Below are 21,931 nucleotides of genomic sequence, written 5' to 3'. Positions count from 1 at the left end.
ACTATGTACACTGCTTCCCTTCTTAAACACCCCAAACACACTATACGCATCACATTATTCAATAAACAGCATTAGGCTGACAGTTATAACACATCTCACCATCGAATGAATATGGCACTTATTCTACCAATAATTTGCAGTCATTTCAACAGATTTATCATCTGGCAGATGTTGCTGCTATCTTTGATGTACAGGTGCTAGTGTCTTGGGAGCAGTTTACAACTGCGACAATGATGGGGAACAGCTGGTCTAAAAGACATTTTCAATGACCTCCTGCCTTTGTGCACTACTTCTGAATCAATCAGTCAGATGTTGTCAGGTACGGGCTTGCAGATCTGTTTCCAGGTGAGGTAACGTTTATCAAAAGCTGTCTATTAAATAAGCAGTGCTTATGCCAGGACCTTTATTTCAGGCCAAAGCAGACTCATTATTAACCTCTGCAAAATGATGTACAACACGTACAGTGCTTAAGTGATCTTACATTTTTTACAGTTATTGAATATTCAAAACCAAAATATATTCTGTAATCTTCATGTTCATTTACTAATACAGAAGTCTTCTACAACTTAAGCGATGTATAAATATGATTTTAAGCACATTGGCTTTTAATGACACAGGTTGTAAATTGTGTGCATGTGTACCATTTGTATTTTTGCATCTATGTAAAAGAATCATGCAAAACTTTGGTAGAATTATACAGCTACAGTGCTAATAAATTTGTAAATCCCCAATACAATATAATTATGTCAATTACAATTTCCATGATACCCTCATTTAATAGAAACTGGTCTTTTATTAAATAACCAAAAGGGTTTATATTTACTGATTCAATGCTTATTGAGATGTAATGGCGTATGATGCTGAAGAAAATTAATAATTAAGAATCAGTGTACATGAAATAATAAGTTAACCCCTAGTTTACTTAACATATTGAGGGGATAATTAGAATCAGTTAGATATAATTGAATTAATTAATTAGAATAGTAGATATTCAGCAGGCTGAAAAGAATGACAAAACCATCCGGGGCTTCAATCATTCACTGTTAGACAACCTACAAATAGGACTCTACCTAGGACCAGTTATTCTGCCAAAATCTCCCTAAACTCAACTTCAGAAAGAGTTACAGAAAGTTACAAAGAACCTCAGAGTAAAAAACCTCAGAGTCTCTGTAGGTCATTATCCCTGCAGCTAATGTCAGCTGTCTTGCCTGAATGGGAAAATACTGATTGGGAGGATTGACAGGAGGAAACCATTACTCTCTACAAAGAATTTAGCCACCCAGAGTGCTCATGGATGATTCACAAGACTGCAAAAATGCCCTCTGGATAGACATTTAATCTTTCTGGCCACAATGAGATTTTTTTTTGTGTGTGGCGCAAGTCAAACACCGCCTTAAAACAGAAGAACCTCATTCCGACCATCAAGCATGGTTTTGGGAGTATCATAGTTTGGGCTACTTTGCTTCTTCAGGATGTAGGTCACTTGCCATCATTGACAGAACCATGTTTTTAGCATTGCATCAATTTATCAGCATGTTTTGAAGAGAATTTCAGGTAATCTTAGCTGAACCTGAGATGAAATTGGATCATGCAGAAAGAATATAATTCCAAACATACAAGCAGATCTACAATAGCATCACAGAAGATGACGCAATTACAATCTTTTACTTTTATCTTTCCTTAATAGACTGTCAGATCCTTTCTTTCACAAAAAGCTTACAAAGGTGAATGTGTTTAGTGATCTTCAAACCTTTGACTTTCCTCTATAGTCCCATTTCTTACAATATGACTGTTCCATCTTCTGCATTAAAAAGTGTTAAAGAACAGTTGTTCTCTCAATGAGCACACACTTCCTCCCTACTTACAAAAAAAGAATTGTCTGAACAGCACAGTCCTGTAGTCAAAGATCACTGAGTGGTATGCGGCACTCTAACATATGAAAAACAAAGTCTCATTCGTGGTCAAGACACCACGAATGTGGTTTTTCCTCAGAAGATTTCAGGATCCTTTCTTTCACAAACAGCTTTCAAAGATAGATGTCTAGTGCTCTTTAAACCTTTTTTTCTTCCTCTGCAGTCCCATTTATTACAATATGACTGATTCATCTTCTGCATTAACAAATGTTGAGGAATCGCAGTGACTTTATAAAAAAACAAGAATTATCTGAACAGCACATGAAGACCACTGATGTGTCAAAGATCATTGTAGTTAGAGATCACTGATGTTTTTGACAAATTGTAAAACAGCTTGTATAAAGGTTTATTTACAATTAAAGGGCAGTCATTGTGCATTGTTTCTACAGATATAACACTGCAAAGTAGGCAAAGAACCTTATAAGAGTTCTGTAATATAATAAATGCACACTATACATTCCTCCAAATAAAATATGCCAAGGTACAGAGGTTTGTGAAGTTTTAAAATCAGCATTTAGGAGTGAATAGGCATAGCAAAGTTATTCCAATACAGAGAAACCTTTCAAAATACTGTATATAATAAACAGCAGCTAAATTAAAATTCATGGGTTCACGTGCATTTTGCAAATAAATATGCAAATCTCGCTTTTGAATGTTCCTCTAAGCAATGTCTCATCTGCACCTGAACGATGTGCCTTAGCAGGTTAGCTTATGGTTTATATAAATGGAGTATTTTAACACCTCTGAGGAGTTGAGGGCACCAGTTTACAAGCAAATAATTAATTTGCTGTGTGTCGCAGAAAACTGCTGTCTGTTAATAAAGTGTATACATTCTTCTACATTAAGACAGTATTGATATGATTTCAAAACATGTGGGCTTTGTTATATATCTCACACAAAAAATAATTGTCATTATTTGTTATTTTTTATTAAGGTTCAGGTCAAAGTTCATGGTTCAAAGTTGATTTTCCACTGAATCATCTAATATGTGATTAAAAGCTCTATTATACAAAAACAATTCCATTGAAATATACATTTAAATAACTTGCAGACACAGAATTGGGAAACTGAAAAACTAAGAAACAATTAAAATTATGTCTTAAACCTCATCCAAAAAGACAGTTTAACAGTTCAGCTAAAAACCAAATCACTTGAAATAATAGTCTTTTTCCTTGACAAACACATTTTTTCAAAGGTTCAGCATATATTTTAATCATATTTACCTAAATGGAATTATGCTGGGTGGAACGGTGGTGCAATGGTTAGCATTGCTGCCTTGAAGTGCTGGGGCCCTGGGCTCAAATCTCAATCCAGGCTCAATCCAGGGTGTTATCTCCCTGTGTTCTCACGGTTTTCCAAGTTTTCCTACTTGGTTTCTGGAAAAATTGGCCCTGATACGGTAGTGTGTGTGTCTGTGTGTGCCCTGTGAAGGACTGGCGTCCAGTCCAGGGTGCATCGTGCCTTGCACCCATTGCTTGCTGGGATAGGCTTTTGCTCCACCGTGACCCTGAATTGGATGAAGTGGTTAGAAAATGGATGCTAGTGCAAAGTGGAACTACTGTATTGTAACTAAAGCAAAGCATAATCATATAAAGGTACAGAAGTTCCCCTTATACAGTAAATCCATAATACAGCTTAGAGCGAAACAACTTATAAAGTGGAATTAATATCCATGTGGAGTAGTGATATTAGCTTCAGATACATTCCCCACATATGCAGTTCAGATATATACTGTACATACAATGTACTATGGAACATAACAACAATAAATAGAAATAGTTAAGACAAGTTTGTTATTATTCTTACCTTATAAATTGATCTGTGTGATGTGCTTGAAGTGCTTTATCATGTCTATTTTCTCAGCAGTCCTCAAACTAACATGTTGCATCTTGCAAATAGCACTTAACTTTGCACCAACACTTGATTGCCCAAAGTTTAATGGATAACACATATAACAGTTAGTTGGAGGAGATGCTAGATGGAGGACAATGCAAAGGACTGTGGTATAACGTCATGGTGCACTACAGTGCCTGCTACAAAACTCTCCCAGCCTATGTCGCTGGCTTTTAGCACCTCGAAAAGTGATTTAAGTGTTCTGTATCTAAGGATCTGTTCATCTTACAATGAATTTCTGTTTCTGTAATGAATTGACGAAGCATCTGCGAAGTGATAAATTTCATGGCAATTTAAAATGTGTACCCACATCTCCGACTTTGGGTATTGAATTAAAACCAATATTAGCTGTTCATTTGGTTAGCACAGATTTAAGCACAGTAGGTAAATTGGCAAGCACTCACATATTCCCCGTATGTATCCTGTGCTGGGGGAGGCGGAGGTCTGTATCCTGCAGGTGGCGGTGCCCCTCTTGCTCTCTGTGCAGGTAGGCCCCGTCCTCTGGCCACAGTGACTCGAGCAGGAGGTGCTCCTCTAGGGGCAGGGGCACCCCGGGGCACCACAGCCTGGGGTGGGGGGACCCCTCCGCGACTTCTAGGATGAGATTTTAGGATAAACAGAGTGAAAGATAAGATTTTACCACTGTATTTAATGCTGAGCTTTGTCAGTTGAACACAAATCGCCCATAAACCAATATAAAAATGAGCATTGTTAGATTTAGGAGTTTGTGCCATTAATTACATCGAAGAAAAATAAAGTGACTGCAGCTTTAAGCTTTATGAACATCAATATTAATATAGTCCAACAAAGGTGCTCTTGTCTGAAGCTGCATGCTCCTGAATTCAATCATATTCTAAGTGCAGCATGAGCACTACACATCACAATTACTAGGTAGCTAAAACAGCCCTTGATGTTTTCCTGAAATATTTCAACATCCCACTTATGCCAAAAGAAATACCTATTAATCTACTATTTGGTCTCACAGTTTCAGAATGCTGAAAGGCAGAACCAACTAAACAGACTTCTAAATCCAATAGTTGATTAAATGGGCATTATAGGAATATAATTATGGAAATTAATATAAATTCGCTTTACATGACTGATAATTTTGACTTTACATATATGAAAGTGGAATTAAAAGTCTATTTTATTTGTTCTTTCTTCAGCGGTACAAAATGGAGAGAGCTAACTAAAACACATTCACAGTCTTCTCTCGACAGACACATGAGAGGTTTTCTTTGAAATACACGCACAATCTTTTTGGAATAATCACAAAACCAAAATTAAAAGTGTTCATTCATTTCCATTATTCTATTCAATAATGTAAGAAATAAAATGATGTGATGTTGAAGATTCATACCTGGGCAATCCAGGGGCTGGTGTTCCTCTCCCTCTTGCAACTGTTTTTCCCCTTACAGATGGCACTTCTGCATCTTCAGACCCTCCATTTAGATATGTCAGCTCCTGAAGTTGTGCCTGTCTGATTTCATCATTGTAATCCTGAAGATGGAGCACAAGCATAGAGTACTGAGATTAAATTACACCATATTAAATTACTTAATTTATCTACAGGTTACAGCCCAGCAATATTTAATTAATCTACTTACTGGAACAACATTTCCTAAGGCAACAAATATTTCTGATTCTTTGCTGATATTAGGATACAGCAAGTTTTAATATCACAGATAACCATACTCATTACAGTTGCTTCCCAAATACGAAGTGCAGATACATATTTGATGTTTATTAATAGTCTGTAATCACAGCTGAAAGGAAGGCATTGACATAGTTATTTATACAATGTCTTAATATTTAAGCCTGATATTTAAAAAGAGAAGTACAAGAAAATATGCATTCTTTTCTTATTCTATTACCAGTATATATGTATACATTTTTAAATTTCAGCAATAAAATAAATTGTGCTAGTATGTTTCAATATTTTATACTTTTTTAGACTGAGAGTGGGTACATATTAAATAGATATCATAGGATAATTCTGACAAATTAACAGTTGCCATAACCATTGTCCTTTAACACTAAGCACTGGTATCTATTGCTCAAAAGCCAGACAAGATACGTACTGGGATGAGAAACTTTTTGATTTCTTCAAGTGCATGCCCCATTCTAGCATAGGCTTCTGCTGGTGGAGCAAACACTTCAATGAGCACATGAAGGTCCTCATTCAGATGCTGGTACTTAGCCTCACCACTCTTTCGAAGCTCTTCTTCCTGCAAAGCACAACAATATCAGTGGCTCCACATAATAAAATGCTACATCGGTTGTATTGGAAATCAGCCTCACAGGACCGGCTTTCTGAATTCACTGTGTGGTAGAGATAACATACAGTATGTCAATAATCAAGCTGGCTTCTTAAACTGGCTTTGGTGCCAGTGGAATAAGATCAGACACGTCTTGGCTGTCTATCTATGACCAAAATCTATTGTTTTCCTATAAAAAGCAGACAATCTGTTTATCCAAGCATGTAGCTTTCAGAAAAAAAAATTAACCAAGGAAAACAGGAGACTTTTCATTCATGTGACCATTGTAAGCACTCAAGCTTTATTTATTTCATGTAAATATACAGGATGGGAAATCATATTTTCAAAAGTTGTGTTTACAGAACCTAAATCAACAGATTTTGATCACGATGGCCTCACACAGTGAATTAAAGTGTTCAGGCAGAAATATATGAATAGCAATTTTCTTGTGACTGAAGAAGAGAAACGGAATTTTAATTCACAATTTTCTGCATATTTTCATTCATTCTAGTGTTGTTTCAAATTGAATCAATTCCACTACAAAGACTAAGCATCACCATCCAGTTTTGAAGATTTAATTGTACCAGTTAAACTATACAGTAAGTTTAGATTACTGCAATATTTGTCTTGAAAGAAGCATAAGACATTTAAAAGATTTAATAAAATAATCGAAATATAGAAATAAACGGAAATCAAGGAACTTTTGATTGATAAAAAAAATTGTGATACATTTCCTTTATGAAGCATGATACACTGTACAAATCAAGTTAGTGTTGGGTATGATTTTCCTTAGCATTAACACAGCACTGTCTTCACTGACACATAGACCCGATCAGCCATCTGAGAGCACAGTATTTGTCTCTCAGCAGTCAATATATTACGTGTGAACAGCCCCTGACTTTGCATGTTCAGATGTGTAGGTTATTTCTTTCTGCAATACATTGGGCTTTAACCTTTGCAGCCTGAAAACGATTACGCAGATTGAACAGGAAATTTTTATGGTTTCTATGGAGTAGTCTGCTGGTTATTGAAGCCTATCATTCTGCAACTTATCTTACAATTGTGCCATTAGAGCCAGATGTTCTTGTGGTAATTAAAAGCTTGTCTTTTTAAATGGCTATTTATACACATTTGTAGTCTATTGAATTTGCCAATTTTAATTCAGCTTAAGAAGCAAACACAGACAACCTCGATGTTTTTTTATGTAATCACATTACTTGAGTTCAGTACTTTGTTATCCCAAAGAATACTTTAACTTTAAATTTCAACAATTTCTTGTATTCACTATTTAAAAGGAAAAAAGTATTAACCACAGTATGGAACCAATGAGCTACTGATGTGAGATGTGGATGGCTGCGTTTTCATTTTGCATTGGTATGAGATCTAAAAGTTTAAGGATAATTCAAGCAGTAATTTAGTTCTAAATTCTTTAAAATACAAAGTATAAAGTAACAGCTTATTACTTAGAGCAGCAGAATTACCATCTTTAGTGTGAACACGTCAGGTCTCAGAAGCTAAGCAAGGATGCATCAGTCCAGTACAGGAATGGGAAAACTCTTAAGAAAAACCTGTTTGCTGGTTTAAATGATATTGTTGGGAGCAGTGGGTGAGACTCTTCCGTCCAAGACAAAACGTCTGAGCAAAAGTCCCTTTATGATGACCAGGAACAGTGTCGTATACTGTAGGTGGTGCCATTCATTAGGTGGCACATTAAATTGAAGTCCTAAGTACATGTACAGGATGCAGTCATGAGAGAAATGTATATTTTATATACACTCTATTCCTCACATTCAAAGTGAAAACTAAAATGAAAGAAAAATAGATTATTAATATGAAAGAGAAATGGATAAGTCCTGATTGCCTAGGTATTCAAACCCTTTGTTGGTAACAGGTAACAGAAGATTTAGTGGAATCAGTGTGCAATAATAGTTGCTTTACATGGTTTTACAGCAAATGCATCTCTGTAAGGTCCCTTGGTCAGATAGTGAATTCCATTAAACCATTCAACTATGAAGACCAAGATGCTCTTAAAACAACACCGATAAAGTTATTGAAAATTACAAAGAGAAAGATATGAATGCTTCCAAAACGCTGAATCTCCCCTTGAGGACTGTGAAGTTGATCATTAAAAGCTAAATGTACATCATACAGGTACAGTATCTCTCAGACATTGTCTAGATCTGGCTGTTCCTCCTATGGGAGCAACCAGGCAAAGAGAAAACCAGTTAAGGATACATCTGCGGGACCAACAGTGATTTTGAAAGATCTAGAGTTCAATGACTGAGATGGAAGGAAAATGCACTTGACTCAGCAATATCACAGTACTCCAAAAAGCCGGCCTGTATGCCAGAGTGGAAACCCCATCACAAATCTCACATGTAGTTTGCAACTAACTACTGTATTTAAGTGGTTCTGCAAACATGTTTTGTGGTCAGGGTAGAAAAAGTTTGAACCTTTTATTTTAAATGCAATGTTTAACATGTGATGCAAGCCCAACCTAAATACCCTACTGCCCAACATGGTGGTAGCAGAATTATGTTATAGTTTTGCTTCTCATTAATTGCTGAACACTCTTTTTCAATAGTACAATAGTAGAATTTTTTCTGCAGGTGATAATGTATGGCTAATATAAGGTACCGGATGTTCCTCTCCATCCGTCTCAGTACTGTAAACTGTAACACACTGGGGAATTGGTTGTGGTTTTCTAGGCATCTTTGTAGAGGTGGGTCTCACCAACAATGTAAAGTATGTTCATGAAGTTGAAAATTTATAATGAAAGATCTTTTGTATCCTTGAGTCTTGAGCCCTTATAGGGTTTTTCCTTCAAGAAATATGTGTTCTTCCAGCAGTCTAAGTTTAAGCAGTTTCCAAATTATCTTGCAAAAATAGGTTTGCATTTTCATTTATTTATGCATTAAGGTTTGCAGGGAATGCAGAGTCTAGGAGTTTATTATATCTAGGCAAGCAATGAACGTAAGACAGGGTACACGAAGGATGGGACGCCAGCCCATTGTAGGTCAATACACACTCACACCAGGGCCAATTTTTCCAGAAGGCAGTTAACATACCAGTGTATCTTTGGACTGTGGGAGGAAATAAGAACACCTGGAGGAAATTCCATAAACATGGGGTGAACATACAAAGCATATATACTGTAGCACCCAACTGATATGGAGCTAAATATTAAATCACATTGTTTTGTTTCATACTCTGCATGCTAAAATGGGCAAGGTGATTTTTTTCATATGTTCATTATGACTAAAATCATCTTCAATTGTATTTGTATATATTTCAATTTTAAATTACACTGCACATAGTGCTCATCTACAGTATGATACACTAGACAGGGCCTATGTAATTGTAAATGTGTATGAAGTGTTCAGTTGCCTTTAGATCAGAATTACAAAAGCAAAAAAAGATGTGCAGTAGCTGTATAAATACACCTAGACTACATGGACAAGCATTAGGGACTCATTAAAATGATGAAGACCCAAAGTATACAGCTTAATTAACCTTTGTTTACTAGCTTTCACCCTCCCTCCAGCTATTCAAGTGTATTTATACAAGTACAGTGGTAGGCAGGACACAGTCGTGTAATTTGTCTACACCAGGGATTAAATTCCATCCTTTCGTGTTCACTAATACAGTGTTTCTCATGCTTCTCATGCTGAGAATACTCTTGTGCTCCATGTAAAGAGCCTAGAAGTTAACAAATCTTGGCCTCATTGAAAGGATACACAGCGAACAGGGAAGCATTACATTAAAGATTTCAGTGGGATGCCCATTGTGGATGTGTTAAACATAAATCATTTTAGAATAATACAGTATATGATGAATATCATTTGAATGGCACACAAGGCATTAAAGGAAACATAGAGCTGGACATTAATTAATTGAAGCAATTATAAAAAATCTGCCCTTGACAGTTTATTTATCTCTTTGTACTTGTACGTAAACAAATACAACAATAATACATTGAACGTTTTAATGACTTTAGAGATAAAGACATTGATGTCATTCATATTTGAACAGAAAAAAATAAAATCTAATAAGTTCAAGACTCATTTGTTGCAATGAAGGACGTTGTGTACATTAGTCCAGCTTCAGTGGAATTAGAATTATAAGTTAAATAGATGTATTGAAATAATTCTCATTATGCATCCCATTTCAAATGTTTTCCCACTGACCAGAAATTTTTAATATACTTCCAGCAGCACCATTTTTGCTGTAATTAGTTTTGTTTTGGTAACCCACAGATGACCCAAGTGTACCCATTTTAAGGGATTCCTCTGGGTGTTAGTGTTTTCCTATTGATAAATAAAAAGTACTCATGCTTATTGATCACATTGATCAGAACTGCATTTTCTATTTTCAAATAAAAGGGTGTTTCAATAAAGAAGTGAACAAAAGTTCCCATTGTAAAACATGACTGTACTTGTTCAAACGTACAGAACAATTTATACTTAATAGCAAGGCAGAGGCACCAAAGCCAATCCTCATGGGGCAAGGCACAGAGGAGGGGAGCCCAGCACTCTTTGTCATTGAGATCAAATAAACATTTAAAGCAGGACAATAATTCTCAAACCTTCTGAGGCTGTGTTCTGCAGGGGAAACCAATAATAACATTGTACTATAATATAAGACACCTTTCCACTTGATCCATTAGCCATGAATTAAACAGTGACACCAACGTGGTCTGAAGAATATAGAAATTACTAAGTGCCAGTTCATACCTGCAAGGTGGGTGGTTCACACTAAAAATGTAAATACTCACAGCAGGTGACAATCAGTGACCTTGAACTGCACCCTTTCTGCAGTAATATGACAAATGCTTCAGAGAATTCCAACCCGGTGGATTTGTGAGTGGCTTTAGTACTGAAGGAATGTTATAAACTTTATAAAAACGAACAAACTGCTTATTTTATTTTATAAACTGCCCGCCTACCAGCAGGTCCAGGAGAGACCCAACGGCATAGGCTTCATCACGGCGTCCTGATCTGAGTCCGGGGCTCAACTGAATCTGGGGCCTCGGAGCGCCTGGCCTCTTCATCCTGTTTTTATTCCCTGTCCCTGTCAACCTGCCCTGATCCTCGTCATCTCTTCCCCATTGTCCTACTCCACTTACTTCCGGATTATACCATCTGCATAGGGTCCTGAACTATGCTGGACCAGCTCCCTTTACAATTACATGGGGTCCGGTGATCTCCAACCATCCATTTTATAATTGCTTCATCCATTTCAGGGTTGCAGGAGATGCTGAACCTATCACAGTACAAGGCAGGACACACCCTGGATGGGACACCAGTTCATTGCAGGACAAACACAGACACAAACACACCCAGGTCAATTCCCCACAGGCTAGTTAAACTACAAGTATGTCTTTGAACTGTAAAACGAAACCAGAAACCAGAGCACCCGTAGGAAAAGCACACAAACACAGGAAGAACATACAAAACACCACGCAGATAGCACCCCAGGTCAGGAATTGAACCCAGGACCCCAGTGGTGTAATTCTTCTTTCAGGTGTCATGCACTTTGATCAAAGAAATTAAATCATATGGTGCATCTTAATATTTTACTCTTTTTGCAAAAGCCAGGTATGTTTAAGTTACTACGGACAAGTAATATGCTCCCATGAGCTCAGGACAAAGTAGACAATCGTGTTGGTCACATGCACATTCAAACCTGCTGGGATAACTTGTTTTCAAGTGTAAGTGGTCTTGTCGTCTTTCATATGGAAACACAGTTGTACACATTATTGTTTGTGAGTTTAGAATAGGGAACTGTGTCAGGGTACAAACTGTAAAGGAACTAGTAGAAGTTAATTCCAACCTAAAAAGTAAAAACATTTCAGCTGTGGAGCGTTCTCACACATCTGAAGAAGGCTGCACACATTCAAACACATTGTGTTTTTTTTCTTTTTACTTTTTAGCATGGAATTAACCTCTAAATGTTATTTTTATTGTATAAATTGTATGGATCCTCATCAAAAAGCAAACTAAAAAAATGCAGACTAAAAGTTGAATGTTTAATATTTGATCAAGCTAAACATGGAAAATGAATGTCTTATGATTAAAAGCAAATATTATGGGTAGAAATATAGGTGTTTGCTTCGCAGAGAATTGGATGTTGAGCACTTAGGTTTATTTCTCACAATAGAAGTAATGTACAGTCCATCTATTTGTTTTCAAGCTGCTTGTACCAGTATCTTAAATGTTTAATATACATTTTATTACAAAAACATAAACCCAACTAATTGTGATTTGTTTATGTCCCAATATAATACATCAAAAATGTTACCTTAGCAATATTGGAGCACTGTATTATATACATTTTATTCATGTTTCTATGCACCAATATAAAAAACTTTTTTTTTTATTTTACTTGTTTGCTACAACATAAGTGAAAATGGGTCTTGAAAAGGTTATTTGATTTCTCTAGGTATTTATAGGAAGCAACATATACAGTATAAAGGATACTGCAGCTTAATTCATTTATTGGAAGTGAAATGTATATTTTTAGATGTGAAAATTGATTAAGCATTTGAAAGCAAACTTTTCAAGAAATATATCAACTCTGTCACTTCAACCATTCAGTCATACTATTGTAAGTTTTCAAGAAAACTGTCACTGAATTCTAAAACTGTTTTTTATGGAACAGGTTTTCTGACATCTATCATTAAAGACTATTGAAGAGATGTATCAAATGTAGAAAAAAGCGATACCTGAAACTGGTGTGGCTACAAGTTGCTGGTGAAAGACCAGCATAAAAGACAAGTTGTGTCACAGATGGCTTATTCCTCCATAAGCTCTGCATAGTCAGCTTATGCATGTATTACATCTAAAAGTGATCTGTTACCACCATGAGAAGATCTTGAATGGGTAACGGTGAGATAGCTTCTGATGCTTACCTTTTCTTTGTCTCTCATGGAACCTTTTCCAAGAATCGACATCTTTGTGAGAGTGTCTTCCTGCAGCCTTTTTAAGGAGTTTCCACGTGGCCCAAGGAGTTTTCCGACAAAGTTAAACTGAAAAAAAGCACACAATACAAGAACGGTGCAAAGAAATCTTTAGTCCACATCAAATAAAAGCACCGTACAAAAAATATAGTGAAAGAGCACTGCTTAAAACTTCAAAAACAGCAAAAAAAAGTAAGTCCTTTGTATATTATAATAAAAAATGATTTTTTTTACTTCATAGTAATCAAGGGCCATCATAAATTCTAAACATCGTTAGAATTAATACACAAGAGGGGGCATTTGTTTTTAGCAGGTTATCAATCTAAGCATCTCCTCCAGCCACTTCTTGAAATAATCCAGCTTCAGCAACATGGCTGGTTAGTGTAGATGCATTATATTGTTCAAAGTAAGTTATTAATGACAAAATTATTTGTGATGTATGTATAATGGAGTTAAGTAATTAGAACAATATAAATATAATATTTTAAACATTATTTCAATTTCATATCAAATGAAAGATCCATAGTTACTTTTTCTTAGCCTTGTAGAAATGCAGATATTTCATCGATATGCACCATCATTGTGCTGTTATGATTAGGCTCAGTTTGAGTCCATGAATGCATAAATGGCAATCAAGTCAAAAGCTTTGCAAATTGGGATGGAATAGTAGGGCATGCTTGCTGAAGCTGGTTTCCGTCTTTCCTAAAATGAAGAGCATTAGAGTTAGTGCTTGCTGAAGTTGTGAGGACATGGGTTAGAATATTGCCTTTGGGACAGACCAGGAGCCTTGTTTTAAATAGAAATGAAAACCATTTAGCAACCTTTTGTGTCAAGCTCATTCATACATATATTGATTTTTAGTAATTTATTAGAAAACTCAAGGAGCAAAGATTGGAGCAAGAAAAAGCTAAAAAGAGACAGCCACAGAGAAGAAAGAAATTGTTTTGCTCTGCAGTGCTCCTGTTGGGTTAATACCCCTGCCTGGGAGAGCACTGCTAGCTGTTAATTAGCAGCCACACAAAGAAACATGCTTTATTATTTTAGGTCTCACCTGTGCCTGCTCTGTCTGTTTCTTTGCAGTTCAGTTAATAAGATTTCCTGCAGATAGCATATCCTTGAGATCAGGAACATGGAATAACAAGCTTTAGGGCTGTTAGCCAGCAGGCTGCAGGGCAAGTGGTGAGTGGTAACAGTTGCTTTTAGGATCTGAACACTAAGGGCACTTTGTAATTAGGTTTTGTTCTTTTCAATGTTTCCAAAGGAAATCTTTACTTCCTTACATTCAATAGTAATCTTGACACAAAAACTAAATTTCTGTTTCTTTATTAAAACAGAGGGGCAAATGTACTACAGTGCTGCCCCTTTTGCAGCTATTGCAAAACACTGCATTGAATGAGTAATTCTAGGGCGAGATACAACTAGTTAAGCACAATATCTGTTAGCAGCTTTTTATTAGAATGCTTGTAGCCCTTAGTTCACATTTGTTCTTTAGTCTTAAACAACTGTGTAACTATAACCATTTCAAAAGAACGCTTGATATGAAAAACACTAGGGTGTAATACTAATATGTGTAAGGAGCTTTTTTAAAATTAAAAAAAAGTTTGCTGTTGTACAGCATGAACATGAACAAACAAAAAGAAAAGAAATGAGAAAACAGAAAGTACTGTAGGAGAGGGAATCAAAAATAAGAATCCTGAATTTACATTATTTTAAAATAATTTTAAAATACTATTTGGGACAATACTGAGAGTAATAGAGAATAAAACAGGTGACATTTAATAGCATGTTCATATCTGTTAACAACAAATCTGCAGGGTATGTGTATTTCTAGTAGAAATTCCCAAATACAGTAGATAGTAATGCACAAAGCAGTAATTACACCTCTGATTTCTGTTAAAATGTAATAAAACTGCAGGTTAGAGTACTGTAATTCTTTGCTTATTGGGTGTCTTTGAAGGTACTAAATAGGCTTCAAGTGTTCCAGGTATTTCTGTGGATCTTGAGTCAACTAAAAGTAAACTAAAAGTGCTCTGCATCAGCAGCTAACACCCAATCTCTGTAAATTGCAATGGGTCCCTGTGAAATTTATTATAGACAATAGGGTTCTCTTGCCCATTTATAAGGCAATCTTTGGTCCAGCTACAGGGTATTTTAGGGATTTATTGCATGAGTATACTCCATCTCTTAATTTGATTCTGGCCTTCTTACTAAAGAAGATGCTCCACAAAATGCCAGAGAAATGCCTCATGTGCAGTACCATATCTATACAAATCACTGCCCTAATCCATTAAAGACTGTGGAACTGACATTTGTAAAAATCGCTTAAAACCTACATTTTCACTAAAGATTATAATGTATAATAAAATCTTACTCTTGCTTTTACTGTCAATTTGTTGTGCATTCTTCTTTCTTTTTTCTGTTGTTGCACGTTTCATGTGTGCTATTTCAGAGCAATTTGAGTTTAAGATTGCTTATAAAAATATGTCTAGTACTGTATGCCTGACATTAAACTGGCCACCAATAAAAAAAGCAATTCATAACCATGTGAATTAATACTTTAAAATGAAATTTTATGTTAATGTTATATTATCAATAAAAAAAATATTTATTTTAGGTGGGTAGCTGTGTCAACATGCATAGGCTACAAAGGAACAAGTAATAGTTTTAATCCATGCTGAAAAGAGAAGAAAGAAAATACAATGTTTTGGCCATGGAGCCTTCTCCAGGTGTGAGGAAGAAGGCTCCACAGCCGAAGCTTTGTGTTTTCTTTCTTCTCTTTTCAGCATGGAATCAACCTATTACTTGTTCCTTTGCAACTATTTATTTTGTTTGTCATTAACCATGGAGTAAGAGTAAAAAAGAGTCAAGAAGGTCTTCCAGAAATTGTTATTTAGAAAGTCTACATTTCATGATTTTGAAACTGTACACAAAACTTTAAATCTAAAATGCTAAAGAAAATAAGGAGAAGAGGAAGAAGAATTGTTGTTATTATGTGTATCACTACATTCAGTATATTAAAAAATATAATAATTATTATTTCTTGAAAATGAGTCTGTAAGAGGTTGTTCAGATTTACACAGTTAAAGTTTGTGAGTTTAAATTAAGAACATAAGAATTGCTACAACCAAGAGGATGCCAAGAATTTCATCCAGCTGTTTCTTGAAAGATTCCAGGGTATTAGTTGAATCAACATGGCTGGGTATGTTGTTCTATTATCCTACAACCCTGCCTCCTGTTTTCAATTTTATGTGCACGTCAATGTAGTATCCACTTCTGTCCTCTGGTTTGTGTTTCACTGTTTATTCTGAAAAAGTCTACTTCTTTTACTTTGTCAGTGCCTTTGAGGATTTCAAATACTTACATCACATATCAATAAATAAATGGTCAGAAAATGTGGCACTATACAGTATAATGTAATTTGGTTTTAAAACCAACATATTGACTAAACATGACTATTAGTCAAGTGGAAATGTTTTGATATCGATGATAAGCACAACTTTAATGAAGATTAATATAAAAGAGATTTATTAACTATATTTTCCTCTTCATCTTGCAGAAAGAACATCAAACACGTTTTTTTTTCTCAGGTTGAGAATGTATTATTAAAATCTTGGCTTACTTTTATACTTCTCCAAGAGTTCAGAGACTGAAATGGTTTTCTAGTTTACAGGGGTAAGCAGCAGCACAGGCAGGCAAAAAAAAAAAACACTGACTGAAGATGAAAGAATGGGACAAACAGAAACAAAAACTTAAAAATACATACAGTACAGTACATTGAAACAACAGTGTTACACACTCCTTTATGACTGTTGCACATAATGAGAATATATGGTGAACAAGCATTTAGAATCTAGATTACAAGTTATTATAAATGTGATATACTGAAAATTTGAACCACATATTTTACCTCTAATTATGATGCAATGCAAGATTATCATATCCTCTAAAATGTGTCACGATTGTCATCCCTCCTCTAGAGGTCACTCTTACCTTTTTTCGTTGAGTTCCCCAGCTTTATTTGTCCCAGCTGTTTCCTATCCCCGTTTCCCTATTTAAGCCCGGCATCTCCGTAGTTCTGGGCTTAGCTTTGGAAGACAGAACTCTGAAGACCCACCTATCCACCGGGCTCAGGAGTAGTCTGAGGGCAAGGCCTTTTCCCCAGACATCCTGACCTACTGAGTCCGGGGCTCAGAGCGCCTTATCGCATTATGGTTTTAACCTTTCGTCTTCCTACTTCCCTGTTCCCTGCGTCTCTGATGGATCTCCCGGCACCTGGACCATGGACTGCGCACTGATTTCCCCCTTTGGACTTCCTTTTGGACTCGTTCGCCTGCACTCCCCCCATGCACGGGATCACATTCTTCACCACCCCCCTGTCCGTCATCCCGTCTATTCCTCCCCATGTCTTCCCTGATGTCCTTTTCCAGTCACTTCTGGATTATACCATCCCGCATAGGGTCTTTAAAAACGCACTTCACGGGAGTCAGAACCGGCTTTCGTGACAAAATGTTACAGTTTATGCTTCCACGTTGCACTCTTCATTGGCTCTTTGTAAAAAATAACATTTATGACAACGTGTGGTAACATGCTATGAATTTACACGTGCAAAAGTGATGCTTTATTTTTAAATCATGTTAGTAGCAGGAGTTGGTCACCAGTTTTAATCACGCTACAACAATGCTATAACTCAGTGAAGTATAAAGAAAAAGGCTTTCTGTAAATGTTTACAGCAAGAACAATGCTGTATGAACTCTCAGATATTCAAGACCTATACCTCCTTCCACAGTAGATTCTAAAAGAGCTACATGCTAACTGGACACAGTTAATTAATTAACTTAATTAACTGGTTAACCATGAGTAGAAATGATTTCCTCTATCTGGAGTCGGTAACCCAGGTTGAGCATTAATTTATCAATTGTTACAATCTGGCAAAAACAAAGGACTTTAAGAATATAAAAATTAAAAACACACAAAGATGTCATTGATTCCTTTTTAAGTGTGTGTTTGAAAAAGTAACACATAGAAACATTTTTAATGAGTTTAAATTCCCTCAGGTTACAGCAGTGCAACTCTAAAAATATGCAGAGCACCTTTCCATTAAAATAATTTAATTATAAAGTTGTAACAATGGTTTTTATTCTGCTTTCATAACCATATCAGATATTCATTCAATGATGAGTGCATTATTTACAGGACCCACGTACAAAACGTGTGACCTGTATTTGAATCTTTCAGCTCTAAGATGCTGATATAGTCTCCTCATTAAGCCATCAATTGAGCAATCCTTAACAGGAAGTCATGGCATTATTTTAATCATTTCAATTAAAATTTGCTACAAATTGAGAGCATCAACATGTTGATAAACAGAATACTTACAAAACTATTGACATTTATTTAATCAAGCATTGCTGTGTTTTTTATTCAAATTCTGAAACTGTATTTCAGAAAATGTTTCAATAAAACATTGTGGTGTTTGCGTTTACCAAGGAAAGCAGTATATAAACTGTCAACAGAAGATTGAAGATAGTTAGAGTATTATAAAGATTTCTCCTTTCCAGCATTTGTTCCTGAACAATTTGTATATACAGTAGATACAAATAATATTTAAAGCTGAAAATTAAACTAATGCTGTAAGGTATTTTTGTTGAAAGGCATATAAATATAATGCAAAAAAATACACAATAGAAGGTTGTCTGCTAGCAGCACCTAAACATCACATACTGTATGTATCATCAATGCATAATATTTCACAAGCCTTAGCTTCAAGGGTTGGCTGCCCCAGCATTCTTTAGCATTCAGGGAATGTGAAAACCTGTTCATATGACAAAGGTACTGTACATCTTTTATAGTCTTACACCATAAACAGACTTGGTAACAGCTAACAAATAAAGCTTATCATATTCTAGTAGGAAATAATCTGATTCATTCCAAGCTTCAGTCAAATACATTCCCCTGCTGTTTTACATGTCTCCATTTCCTGGAATAGAATGTAAAAGAAGGAGATCCAGAGCACACTAGGCATGGGGTTGAATATTTTTACGGTCTTTAGAACATTGGGAGCTGGTTAAATACAATTTGTTTGCTTTTGTAATTTTAAAATTTCTAGTAATTAGTCAGCATTTCAGAAAATCCATAGAAGGTTTTCTCAGATACTGTTTACCTTTCTTGGCTGTGCTTCTTATGTATTTACTGTGCTGACTTTCTTATAAGCTAGGTGTACTCTAACTTAATTTCTTTCAAACCACAGCACCAGATTCACCAATTTCTTACCATACAGTACCTCACAACCACAGAGAGCTGTGAGTCTTTACATTGTATACCTCTAAGCAAATTCTTCTTTAACACCTGTGACAGTGAACCACACCTTACACTGCACTCCCCCCTCCATGGCGCATGGGAATGCGCAGCTACCACACCGGAGGCTAATCAAGGCTGCGCTTTAAAGATCCCCACGCTCCCGCAGATGGGGTTCACGGTAGAACCGAATGTGTTCCCCTCACCGGCGACACAGACTAATTTCTCCGATCTGAGAAAGATTTCTCTCCTGTACCAGAGAACCGAAACCTCTGCAGACAACTACACGCCAGCACACCGCATGGAAGACAACATGCGCTCTGCCGGTGCTCAGGCATCCTCCTACCCCTACCGACACTATCACACACCATTTGGTCAATGTGCATTTCCTTTTGTTCATAGGCACTGTAGAATCATTTGCACCTCAAATAGTATTCATCAGCAGAATGCCAATTATTTCATCATTTAGTACAGCCTTATGGACACATTACAGCTTTCCTGTTTAATTATATCTCTCATGTAGTCTTTAAAATTTGATTTTCTTTGCCCAGCTTTAACTAGCAAGGCTATTATGTAGGCTTTACAAGTCAAGTACAAGGCAAATGTTTAGGAAATCCAGAATGGCTCCATAAGACGTTTTTATCATTTGTCTTCATACTGTTTCATGAGACAAACAGGGTTTCATTAATGGTACACATTGTAAAATTCAAATGTAAGCTACAATCTAAATATGTAGAATAAATTAAAGGCACTGGGCTCTAGAATAAGCTACTATACAGGCAAGAATGCTGAAAAATACTATCAGAGAGAATGCACAATGATATATGTTTTATTATTTAAGAAGCAGAAAAAAATTGATCTTGTGTTCATTTCATAAAATATTTTCAACTCAACTATGCAATGCTATGAAAATAGAAGGTACTGTACCATCATTTTTTGATCAAGCAAGATACCTGTAATGAACAGGCAAGAACTGGTTAGTATTGTGCTAATTAGTTAAGATGAATTAATGCCATTTCACTGATCTTATGTTAATAAGCTGTGCTGAAAATGTGCATCACTTGTCAGTCCAACGACTCTCATTAACAACAGATTAAGCAGATGATTTGCGTGACAAGGTTATGTACACTTTCTCATTAAATGAAAAACAAATATAAAGTACCAGAGAATTTAAATTATCAGGAAAAGGTCAGACTTAATTTATTTACAAAATACCACACGATTACAGCAAAAACAATACCAATAAAGAATCAAATAAGCCTAAACACAAATTTGGAGAAATCAAGCAGTTATTTGAAGCAAAACAATCTGACATTTTATATAGACAAAAAAGTCAATATATAGAAAATTATAGAACACAGAACATACAAACCAAGAAATGCTTCCAGTACTCCTGATGTAGTATTTCTTTATTTAACACTAATTGTTTTATGTAACAAATGTGCATTTGGAGAAACTAAAAATATTTTTTAACATTACATTTCCAGAATAGGACACAACGAGTCCGTATTTAAAAAGAGATGTTGCTATGTCGGTAAAATTCATTACAATTATGATCTTTTTTTTGTTTCCTGATATCCAGTCTTGTTTGAAATCTGAGAATAAAAGGTTTACTCAATGATAATTAATGGCAATATTCATTATACTGAATTCCTGTTCATCATAGGAATTTATAAAAACCAAGCCATTTGATAAAAGCAATAATTCCATTAAAATAGAATTCCTCTATTTTCACACTTTTTAGACAGTGGTTAAATTAGAAATATCCATTATGTCAGCATCTAAAACAAAAGAGAGAGGAGGGTGGGGAATTGGAGTGAGATGGATTGAGTGACATGAAATAGTCCGAAACTGTTTCTGGTTTGGGCATTCTGGGGATTGGAGTCCCGCAGGGATCAGTGCTGATACCACTGATCTTTTTCATACTATGTCGATGTACAGTATGTGCTGCAGAGCCCGAATTTGCTTTGCTCTCACTGACAAAAGGAGTAATCCCAAAAATGACTTCAAGGTTGTTTAAAGACCTGGGGACTAAAATCTCCAAACCAAGCTCATTATTCGCTATGAGATATGACACTATTTCCCCCTCAAAATGTAGGAGCAAAACAAGTGATGAATAGTTATAGGTCTATTTTATATATTACAAACACAGTTATGTATGAAAAGGTATCCAGCTTAGAAAAAAAGATTCCAGATATTGAAAAAGAAGATATCTCAGTCACTCAACAATGTTGGCTTGTATGCCATTATAGAAAACCCATCTGAAATCCTATAGGGAGTTTGTAACAAAGTATATAAGTGATAATGCAAACGTGGTTAGAGGTTTTGTGATCATACAATGAAAAAAATTAAATGTTATGGTCTGATTGTAAAGCCTTACATCTGATGCAATCCCAACATAGTGAATCACTCAGTTAACACAATCCCTGCTGTTAAGCATGTTGGTGGCAGCATTATGTTATAGTTGTGCTTCTCATCAGTAGGTACAAGGGAGGAAGTAATAACTGCTAGGAATATTGATGGAACAAAGTGCTGACAAGTCTTAATAAACTGGAAATAAAATCTGGTAGGGACAGTAGGACAATAACCCAATGTCCTTGAGTGGCCAAGTCAAA

General features: G+C 35.8%; 1 protein-coding gene across 1 annotated transcript in view; it reads right to left on the bottom strand.

Annotated features, from left to right (window-relative positions):
* The window catches only part of khdrbs3 (KH domain containing, RNA binding, signal transduction associated 3), a 54,462-nt gene extending 37,056 nt beyond the window's left edge, over positions 1 to 17,406 (bottom strand). Inside the window, exons 1-5 of the mRNA XM_088929497.1 lie at positions 17,257 to 17,406; positions 12,975 to 13,091; positions 5,888 to 6,034; positions 5,167 to 5,306; positions 4,211 to 4,400 (exon numbers count right to left, since the gene is read on the bottom strand). Coding sequence (XP_088785623.1) covers positions 4,211 to 4,400; positions 5,167 to 5,306; positions 5,888 to 6,034; positions 12,975 to 13,091; positions 17,257 to 17,406 — 744 coding nt within the window. The remainder of the gene's footprint in view (positions 1 to 4,210; positions 4,401 to 5,166; positions 5,307 to 5,887; positions 6,035 to 12,974; positions 13,092 to 17,256) is intronic.
* Positions 17,407 to 21,931: the final 4,525 nt, after the last annotated feature.

Source organism: Atractosteus spatula, chromosome 12 (genome assembly GCF_055471065.1).
Source record: "Atractosteus spatula isolate fAtrSpa1 chromosome 12, fAtrSpa1.hap1, whole genome shotgun sequence".
Classification (NCBI taxonomy): Eukaryota; Metazoa; Chordata; class Actinopteri; order Semionotiformes; family Lepisosteidae; genus Atractosteus; species Atractosteus spatula.
The sequence above is the reverse complement of the archived record's forward strand: the minus strand, read 5'-3'. Positions and strand labels throughout refer to the sequence as shown.